At 43.9% G+C, this 8,597-nt stretch overlaps 4 protein-coding genes and 1 non-coding gene across 12 annotated transcripts in view; 2 read left to right on the top strand and 3 right to left on the bottom strand.

Annotated features, from left to right (window-relative positions):
• LOC109542200 (bromodomain-containing protein 4A) overlaps positions 1-1,713 on the top strand; it is a 10,404-nt gene extending 8,691 nt beyond the window's left edge. For all 7 annotated transcript variants that reach the window (XM_048669793.1, XM_048669791.1, XM_048669792.1 and 4 more), the window contains one exon: positions 91-1,713. In XM_048669793.1, coding sequence (XP_048525750.1) covers positions 91-650 — 560 coding nt within the window. In that variant the 3' untranslated portion in view covers positions 651-1,713. The remainder of the gene's footprint in view (positions 1-90) is intronic.
• LOC109542235 (viral IAP-associated factor homolog) lies at positions 1,680-2,762 on the bottom strand. The gene is made up of 4 exons (XM_019911370.2): positions 2,460-2,762; positions 2,169-2,397; positions 1,911-2,119; positions 1,680-1,862 (listed from the first exon to the last, which is right to left on the bottom strand). Exons 1-4 carry the CDS (start codon positions 2,593-2,595, stop codon positions 1,741-1,743), a joined length of 696 nt encoding a protein of 231 aa, XP_019766929.2. The 5' UTR covers positions 2,596-2,762; the 3' UTR covers positions 1,680-1,740.
• A 502-nt stretch (positions 2,763-3,264) lies between these two features.
• Positions 3,265-4,409, bottom strand: LOC109542236 (motile sperm domain-containing protein 1; the record flags this gene model as incomplete). The annotated part of the gene is given in 4 exon segments (XM_019911371.2): positions 3,265-3,795; positions 3,859-3,980; positions 4,026-4,195; positions 4,248-4,409. Coding segments are annotated over 4 exon segments (648 nt in total). The 3' UTR covers positions 3,265-3,590.
• Positions 4,410-5,025: 616 nt separating this feature from the next.
• On the bottom strand, positions 5,026-6,109 carry LOC109542237 (myosin regulatory light chain sqh). Of its 2 annotated transcripts, none has more exons than XM_019911374.2 (3): positions 5,982-6,109; positions 5,578-5,782; positions 5,026-5,522 (listed from the first exon to the last, which is right to left on the bottom strand). In XM_019911374.2, exons 2-3 carry the CDS (start codon positions 5,765-5,767, stop codon positions 5,188-5,190), a joined length of 525 nt encoding a protein of 174 aa, XP_019766933.1. In that variant the 5' UTR covers positions 5,768-5,782; positions 5,982-6,109; the 3' UTR covers positions 5,026-5,187. The 2 variants fall into 2 exon arrangements, with proteins under 2 accessions (XP_019766933.1, XP_019766932.1); XM_019911373.2 differs by having other exon boundaries at positions 5,578-5,770; positions 5,982-6,108.
• Positions 6,110-7,210: 1,101 nt separating this feature from the next.
• LOC109542256 overlaps positions 7,211-8,597 on the top strand; it is a 30,167-nt gene continuing 28,780 nt past the window's right edge. The window contains exon 1 of the transcript XR_007282246.1: positions 7,211-7,548. This is a non-coding gene — a transcript (uncharacterized LOC109542256). The remainder of the gene's footprint in view (positions 7,549-8,597) is intronic.

Raw genomic sequence — 8,597 nt, 5'->3', positions numbered from 1 at the left:
AAACGTCAGGAAGAAATTCTACCAAACGACTGGCTAAAAACCCGAAAATCCCATTAGCTTGTTGGATAATAACTTTTGGCTCGTTTGCAGGTTCTTCGACAGACAGTAGCGCTTCCTCACTGCCAGCGGCCGGTGCGTCTTCACAAAGTGGCGCGGGCGGAGCACCGTCACATGGATTCCAGTCCTATGCGGGGCTGAAAACGGCGCCAGTCCCGACTGGCGCGCCCCTGGACCCGGCCAGTATCGCCTTAAAAAGTGCAAGTGTGCCGGGAAGTGCGTTCAATTTCGGTACGGGCGGTCTGGGCATGGGTTCCGGCCTGCCGGAATCCTATCCGAACGTGGGCCTGCTGGACGAGTTCAGAGGCAGTGCGAACTACCTAATGTGCGGCACCAACGCCAAGCCGGGACAGACCGGCCAGAGTTACCCGCCCTTCTTGAACCCGGCCGCCCACCAGGGTCGGGGCGCCGCCTACCCGCTCGGCGGCCCCTTCATGGATACCAGCTCGCAGCTGTATCAGCACTACCTGCAGGCCGGCGTGTTGAACCAGGGGCTGTTGGGTGCGACTAGCGGGTACCCGCCAGGCTACCATGCGGCTGCCCTCGCCATGCGACAGCCCTACGATTCCATGTCGCGCCACTCTTGGCTGTAGTACGTCGACTTGGACGACATCAGGAGAATGATCAAGTAAGCACGATTTGGCGCCTATTTACTTGGCCAGAAGCTGGATGTGTTGGGCGAGCCAATCGATTGATTGGATGTGCAATTATGTTCGATTTAAGGGCTCAAAAGGGCGGTATTTAACGCAAAGATTTTGGGTTCTTGTTGATGTTTGTCTCAGGTTAACCGGCCGATTCAGTGCAAGAGTTCGCAGTTTCTTTATTACTTTGTTAGACTATTTGGCATCGATTTTTGTTACTTGACGCCGTTTTGCTTTGGTTTAGTTTCCACATGCTAGTTGTTTGTCAATCCAAATCGGAATAGAGCACCAATGGAGTTAGGAAAATCAAAAAATTCTATCAAAACAACGCGTTAATTGTAGGTATACAGTTTACCAAAGACGACACAATGATGGTTATAATTGAGGTAATCGATTTTTGTTTTTATGTACATATGTTTTAGATCGTAAGCGACTTTATTTCAGTTTCGTGTATGCATAGCGTTTTGAACGGCAAACATAAATATCACCCAACTTCAGTTGCGGTTAGTTAAATGTTTATAGAATTGTTCAGTTTATCAAGCACGCGTATAGGGAGAGGAGTTCTTTTGTTTGAGGTGAATTGTTAATTGTGTAAATTCCCGCCAGCTATTGTTTGAATGAGTAATTTTCGAAATCTTCCAAAACTCTGGGCTACCAAGGCGTTAAAAATCTCGCGACTGAGTTTCCAGACGTTAACACGTTACATGAAGAAGCGGCTGTATTCACTCAATACCCTGTATATTTTTAGACCCTTTACATTAGATAAGGAAAGATATCATGCGGATAGGACGGACCATGTTTTCGGCACATCAGATCGGTATATATGTTATAAATGTCTCGAATTTAAGCATAATAATAATAGTAACATTAATAATAACGCGAATGTCTTTGGGGCACTTCCATGCTTGTCTTGTTGACTAGATTAAAGAAAATATATCTCGGCTAGGGAGTAAAGTAGGCAAGAAAGAAAATTTTACATTATATGTAAATAATAAATAAATTTTATTATTGTATACCAGGCAGTTTTACTTCGGGGCCCCGCTCACAAAGTCCAGTCATTCGTTTCCGACAAATCCTGCATCATTTTGTCCCTTATCCTCGGCCGCGGATCCTCTTTTATGCTCGTCTCGATGGCCCCAGCTTTCCCCAGTAGATACTCAAACTCTAAAAAGCCGCTATTATGCTCATGCTGCAGCCGTCGAAGCAGCTTACCGTTCAAAGTTAAGTTGGGGCCGCGGAACTCCACCGGCCCGACGACTTTCGACTTGAGGTCGCCCTCGAAGTAGACGAAAAGGGTTGGTAAGTTGCGGTCTGGGTAGTTTGGTATGCAAGTGGTCGAGATCGATTTGAGGAACTTTACGGTGGGGAATCTGGGCGCCAGGTTCCTCATGTGTTCGTTGATGAGTGCACAGAGCGGGATTCTGAAACCTCAAAGCTGGAGGATTTTGGGCGGCTTGAACCCGCACTCACCCTTGCTTGTACAGGTGCAACACCACCCATATTCCCTCGCCTGCTCGGTTCACTTCGTTCACGTAGTCTTGGGCGGATATTTCGCCCACATATCCGAACTTCGACTTCTCCATCAGTGCCTTCATTTCAGCAATGCGTTTCTGTCGGTACTCCAGCAGAACGGCTTCATCTTCAGAGTCCTCCAACTCGTCCAGCTCATCCAAATCGAGGTCTTCGATTTTCTTCCCATCTAAACCAGTTTACTCTGTTAGCTGATGTGTGTGTGTGGGACCCATTTAGCGCTTCGTTTACCCTGCGTCTTTTTCTCAATCGTCTCCTCTAGCATAGACACGATTTGCTCCTCCAAAATTTCCTTCTCCTTTGGGGGGATGATCCCCTTGGCTCTCAGGATGTCGTTCCATTCGGTGTCTTCATTCGGATTCTGCATGGTTCTTGTAGGGTGCTCAACGAAACGTTGCTAAAGCAAGTGGAGCGTACAGAAATAGAAACAGGGTCAAAAAAGGAAATTAATCATTTTCTGCTTTTTTAAGGTTATGTGGCATGTCCACACCCAACATAGTTGTCTGATTTTGCATAGCTTTTGTTTCTCAGCGATTTGACACCTCAGTTTGTGACGCATCAGTGCAGTATTTAAATCGCTGATTTCGGGGAAATTTGAAGTTATATTTCAATCGAAACGCCGCAGATCTTAGTGGGTGAGATATAGCGGGCGATTCGATTGGAGCTGCTACTTAAGAAGTAGCGGATAGAGTTCGCCTTAGATGCAATTATAGCCCAAAAATCGAGCTTTTGCCGCATGAAAATTGTCCAGTCTCCGGTTGGAGGAGAGTTTCCGAACGCACTAAAGCACTGCTCAGTTGTTTTCCGCTAGAATTGACATTTGTTTAATGAGTAAAGTTAGTGCGGCGTCACTTCATTTTTTAATGAAAATCGCGTTGTTAAAACCTAGCATTTGCTTTGAAATCGGGTCTTGCGCTGTTGCCATTCGGTCAATTACAAGCACGGCTTGGGCGCAGTTTTACCGAATGCGCTGTGAATTAATACGAATTTCATCAAAAATGTTTTTCTATGCTTCCGGGCCATTGATAAAACTCAATCTTTTCAAGAGTATAATAACATGAAAATATAAATATACAAAATATCACCTACCTATTTATTAACAAAACAATATTGGTAACTCGTAGCAAATGAAAACCTTAAATCTAATATCGTCTAGGTCCATGTGTCGACCTGTGTTCGCTTTGTACAGTGCAAAAATAGAAGAACTTTGTCAAATATCGTCGAAATTAGGCCAGCTACCTAAATCATAGTAGGTAGTTCATCTACCCTATACTGTTATTATAAAATACTATAATTAGCTGTACAACTATGAGGTGAATCACGCAGTGTCGACAATATTCCAGAATTTGGAATAAGTGTAGCTTACTGGCGCACGACCAAACACAAGCACATCCCTAAGAGAAGAGCTGCCAGCAGCTGGATCTTGTGGGGCATGTGAAGGTAACTAGGAAGATCTGAAGGTGGGCTGACCTGCACTTCAGCAGGCAGAAACAGCACAACAGCACATACAACAATGATGAACCCCAGAAATATGCTGTTTCCCACTGGGATCGCGGTCACGTTGCTCCTAGAGAAGCTTTTCTAATGAAACACCCAGCTGAGTGTTGGGAGGAGAGTAGTGAGGACCTACCTTGCCACAGAACCCCGAATTTCCCCTTCAAGAGCGCCGTTTCCATGTTCATCTTTCACCGAATCGGGGCCTTCCTTTGTGCCTGGCAGCAAAACGGCTTCAACAGTCTTCCTGCCAAGAATCTAAAGGACAAAGGCTTCAAAGGCTAACAGACGCACATATCATACCTCATCAGTTTCTATGTCTTGCATAACAACTTTCAGCTTATCGGTAACATTGCAATTGGAAGGAATGGCCTGCTTATGTGTTACGGCCAAATCGATGCTACTCTCATTGGGAATAATCCCTTCTGGATTGGGAACGATATACTTTTCCCATGCCGATGAATGGCAATGGACTGGAAAACACTCTGGACTCAGCTGGATGCTGACAACTGAACCTCCACATACCTTTGTACTTGATCGGGAACTCATAGGGGTTGTAAAGAGTTAGCACCTGGACGTGACTGTGCTTTGATCCCAGGAAAAACGTCAACGATGGAGGAAACGCAAAAATCGGCGTTTGGCGAAAATGTCGCATATGTTCGCCTCGCATTCTCATTGCAGATGTTACTGTTTTGTTTACAATCTGTGTTTACAATCAGATTAACAAGCTATCAAAGGACTGACGCATAGAAAAAGACAAGTTTAGGACAGTTTTGTGCAGCATTGTCTGTCAAGAGACTTGGCACAGACTTCACACCTTTGCCAATTAATTTTAATTGCGTAAATTGTTTTTTGAAAGACTGTAAAAATTAATCAAACTGTTGCGTTACCGAAACTTGTCCTGATTCAAGTTCGGTTTTTTAACCGATAAAAATGTTTTATTCGTGTATGTTAAAATGTCCATTAGATAATGCATTTGATTTAACAAAAAAACATGGGTATATTTATCCTGTTTCCACCGAGGATGACAGACAGAGAAACACTACTGCTACTGAAGGTAGCGGTAAGTCTGGCAACAGCTTGGCGGTCATTGACAGCGCCATTTTATTTGAAAGCCTTTCGTGACAGCTCAGTTTTGAAATTCAACATTTTCCTAGTTTTTTCGTGTTTCGAACAATAAAATCGGTCGTATAAGCATTCCAATCAAAGCAAGTCCAATTTGACCTCCTTTGAACGCAACTGATCGGCCCAGTTTCCGACGAGTTTCCAACCATTCCCCATTTCATCAGCAACAAAAACCCGCAAGTCTCTAACTTATATATTCAAAATGCAAAACCCTATGTTCTACTGTAAATACATACTCGCTACAACTCTAAGCAAATAAAGTTTAGGTAAAAAGTAAAAAGTGTGGAATTTTAGCAGATGCGGATGGCAAATTTTTGCACCTCAGGTTGCTCCCATTCATTTACTGTTCGTCCTTCTCCTTGGCCCCATGCTTCAAAATGCGAGTAAACTCCACATAGTCAAACAGCCCGTTCTTAATGGGGGCCTCTCGGTACATCTCGTCCACTTCATCGTCAGTGAATCGGTCCCCCATGCTGGTGAGCAGCTCCCGCAGTCTCTCCTCATTGATCAGTCCCATGTTGTCTTCATCAAAGCAGCCGAATGCGTTCTTGATCACGTCCTCAGGGTCAGTGCCTTGAAGGCGTTCACCAAACAGTGTAAGAAACATGGTGAAGTTGATGGGGCCTGGAGCCTCATTCATCATGCCATCCAAATAGTCGTCATTGGGGTCTTTACCTGCAAATGGGCTTATTAGGGGGCTGAAGTGGGTGCTGTTTTGTCTGTTGCCTACCCAGTGACGCCAGCATGTCATGCAAATCCTCCTTGTCCACGAAACCGTCATGGTTCTGATCAATCATGTTGAAGGCCTCCTTGAATTCGGCAATTTGGGCCTGATCAAACATCGCAAAGACATTGGAAGTGGCCCTCTGCGCCCTCTTCTTCGTGGTGCCTCTGCGGCTGACAGTTTTTCGCGAAGACATCGTCTGAAAGAGTAACTAATAACTCGTTGAAGCCTTCTATAAATGGTCTGGAAAGTGGGTTATTCACTTAGTCATTACTTCTGGTAAATCATGGGCATGGCACTTAAGCAACTGATAACCAGCGATGAGCAATCGCTAAGGAATTTGCTCGGGTTTGCATTTTTAGGTTCAAGAATTCCCGGTTGTTTCCATCCAAGATGGTAAGCAGACTTACCTGAAGTGGCTGGATGTTGCTTAAACCCTGGAAACTGTTTCTGCTCTTTGTTTACTTCCCCTAAAGGCTGGAACGTTGCTGCCTGGCCTCACAGCTGATTGACTTTCCAGTGCAATTCTTCGCGTTTGGTTGGTATTGGACCGCACCTCCACCGGTTTTGCCCCGCCATTTTTCAAATTTATCTCCCTGCCAGCGGGTTCAGACGGGTTTTTTCCTTGTTAAAGGAGTTTTTTCAGTGGTAAAACCGTATGGGAAGCGTCACTGGCTTCGGGGATTGTGGGAGCCTTTTTGCTGATGAAAGTATGCGCACATTTGGTCAAGACATCCTAATTGGGGCATGTATCTGCTTTCGTTTATTGCCATATTTGGGCCGATTTTGTAATCGTTTACCCAATATAACATATGGCTTGATGGTTTACGTGCTTTAATGATGCTGGTCCATAGGAACACTCTGTTTCTTCAACAAAATTTCTAGATTTTGCTGCTTGGGTTCAAAGATTGCTGCTGAGAAGTCACTTTCTTGAAGTATTTCAGGAGGAAAGATTTTGACAGTTTTGTAGAAAGTGAACCATGGATGGGGAAATGTTGGCAGTTTTCTCAAAAAAGGCTTGAATTCAAGCAGTTTCAGATTTGCGTGGTTTTTTTTGAGTTGCATAATCAACTTGAACATGACGCTGCTTTTTTCGAGGTTTCTCAAGAACCATTCGAGCCAGAGAATTCGTTTTGGCATCGTTGGATAGAGAAATGAATGACCAACATGTAGCTTTAAAAGGTCACTTTTCATTGCTCCAGAACAGTAGCGCTTCCAGTAACGAGTTGGGAGCTGCACGGACGCATGAAGCGCAAGTTATTTGGAAAATTTCGGCCCGAAAATGCGAGAAGCTCCTGCACTTGCATTGAATAGTCATTGGTGAGTCGCTTTTTGGGTCAACATTTTTCAGGTACCAGATCAAAAACGCGAATATTTTTCCAAGTCCTTATTTGCGCAAACTACAAAACTTACGTGTTCTAATCAAAGCTGCATAGTGGTTTTTATTTTGAATAATTCTTGCGTTAAAAATCAAGAGATTCTGCTCACTGGCGCCATCGTGCGCCCGCCATTTCGGACTGCACATGCAGATTTCTGCCAACTGCAGCCTCCCAAATTGGCAATTGTTTACAAAACAATGGCAAGCACATGGCCTAACGTCATCAAGCACGTGTGTTTTTTGTAAACATTCTAATGCGTAACAACAATGCCGGCAGTCCGATTGTATTACGGACGAAATTGGGAGAATTTCGGTTTGATCCCTTTGCTAGTCGACAAAGCGTCGATCAAACAGGGCCAACGAGTGACCGGCATCGCGACGCAAGCGCCGTTATTTTCGACGTTCGCCGCGCCGAGACGCGTCTCGTAGCCACAACCACCTGTGAGATTCGCCTACACAACCAGTAGTTCTGTGCGAAATAACGAAGTTTTTCCGCTATTTTCTGGCTTATCGGTCAGTTTTTTCACTAAACTAGTGTTCAACCAGTGGTACTGCGTGTGTAAGTGTTTGGAAACTCTGTACCAAGAGGATTTCGAAGGGTAAGTGCAAAGTTTCCTATTGTTTTGTCCAGTGACATCCTGTCGCGGTCATAATGCGAGTGAGAAAGACGCCTGAAGACGCCCATCCTTTTCGGGTAGCAGGAAAGACTGCTGATCTGCTTTTTTTCGCTTGCACAATCCCAACGTTTTCATCCACTTTCAGCAGTTTTTTTCTTTTACTATCCTGGTTCGGGGTGGTGGTTGTTTGAGGTTATGTGGTAGTCTTCAGGACATTTTTTTTGCAGTGGCAAAGGGGTGTTTATCAATTTTTCCTTGCGCTCTTCGGTACACACGCGCCTAAGAGATTGTAAAATTACGTTTTTTTCCTGTTGAGTCCTGCTTGAAACCGAAGGTTTCAATATTGGACATTCTTGACAAAATGGCGAGGAATGAGTAATTTAGTGGTCTCCAACATCAAATGAACTGTGAATTGCCCGTTTTTTTATATTAATCTATACAGAGTGTTCGGTGAAGAGTGGTTAATTTTTGTTTAATAGATGGATTTTTAGGTTAGTGGTCGATGTTGCTTCGGGTGGTTATTCTATTTCAGTCTCAGAGGCTTATTTTCTATATTTTGCCATATTTTCTATAAACGCGCCTTATAGATAATCGGTTTACCAACAACTGATTGGTTTTTTTTTGTTCTAATCAAGTTTTGCAAGCGTTTAACGTAATAGAAACAGATCGAGTAGTACCAAGTTCTGTTTTATGTTATAAATGTCATCAACTCCAATAAATAAACAGGTCTGACAAGTCTCAACTGAAGCGAACAAAGCGAATCCAAACTGGAGAATTTAACCGAAACAAATCCAAATCTCTACGGACTGCGCTAAGCAAAAATCAACTCTAAAAAAAAATACATTTGGCAAAAGCGCCATGTTTTTCAAAATACGCTGCGTAAAACGAGCGAAAACGAAGTTAAGTAGTTCTGCGGAAGAACTAAATTTGCCAAGAAGAAATTCTACTGAACGATGAGAATTTCTTCTTGACGTTTCGCAAGCACGAGTGGCTTGCATCTTCAGAAGTGGTTTGCTTGAACGCTTACACTG

Source organism: Dendroctonus ponderosae, unplaced genomic scaffold (genome assembly GCF_020466585.1).
Source record: "Dendroctonus ponderosae isolate FM_Combo_2020 unplaced genomic scaffold, Dpon_F_20191213v2 Dpon_F_20191213_9, whole genome shotgun sequence".
Classification (NCBI taxonomy): Eukaryota; Metazoa; Arthropoda; class Insecta; order Coleoptera; family Curculionidae; genus Dendroctonus; species Dendroctonus ponderosae.
The sequence above is the reverse complement of the archived record's forward strand: the minus strand, read 5'-3'. Positions and strand labels throughout refer to the sequence as shown.

Excerpts from the sequence above, each read along its gene's own strand:
- LOC109542235 (XM_019911370.2), bottom strand. The coding sequence starts at position 2,595 with ATGCAGAATCCGAATGAAGACACCGAATGGAACGACATCCTGAGAGCC. Across the intron at positions 2,120-2,168 it reads TTGCACCTGTACAAGCAAGG|AATCCCGCTCTGTGCACTCA; the intron begins GTGAGTGCGGGT and ends TTGAGGTTTCAG. Across the intron at positions 1,863-1,910 it reads CCCCAACTTAACTTTGAACG|AGTTTGAGTATCTACTGGGG; the intron begins GTAAGCTGCTTC and ends GCGGCTTTTTAG.
- LOC109542237 (XM_019911374.2), bottom strand. The coding sequence starts at position 5,767 with ATGTCTTCGCGAAAAACTGTCAGCCGCAGAGGCACCACGAAGAAGAGG. Across the intron at positions 5,523-5,577 it reads TGACATGCTGGCGTCACTGG|GTAAAGACCCCAATGACGAC; the intron begins GTAGGCAACAGA and ends GCCCATTTGCAG.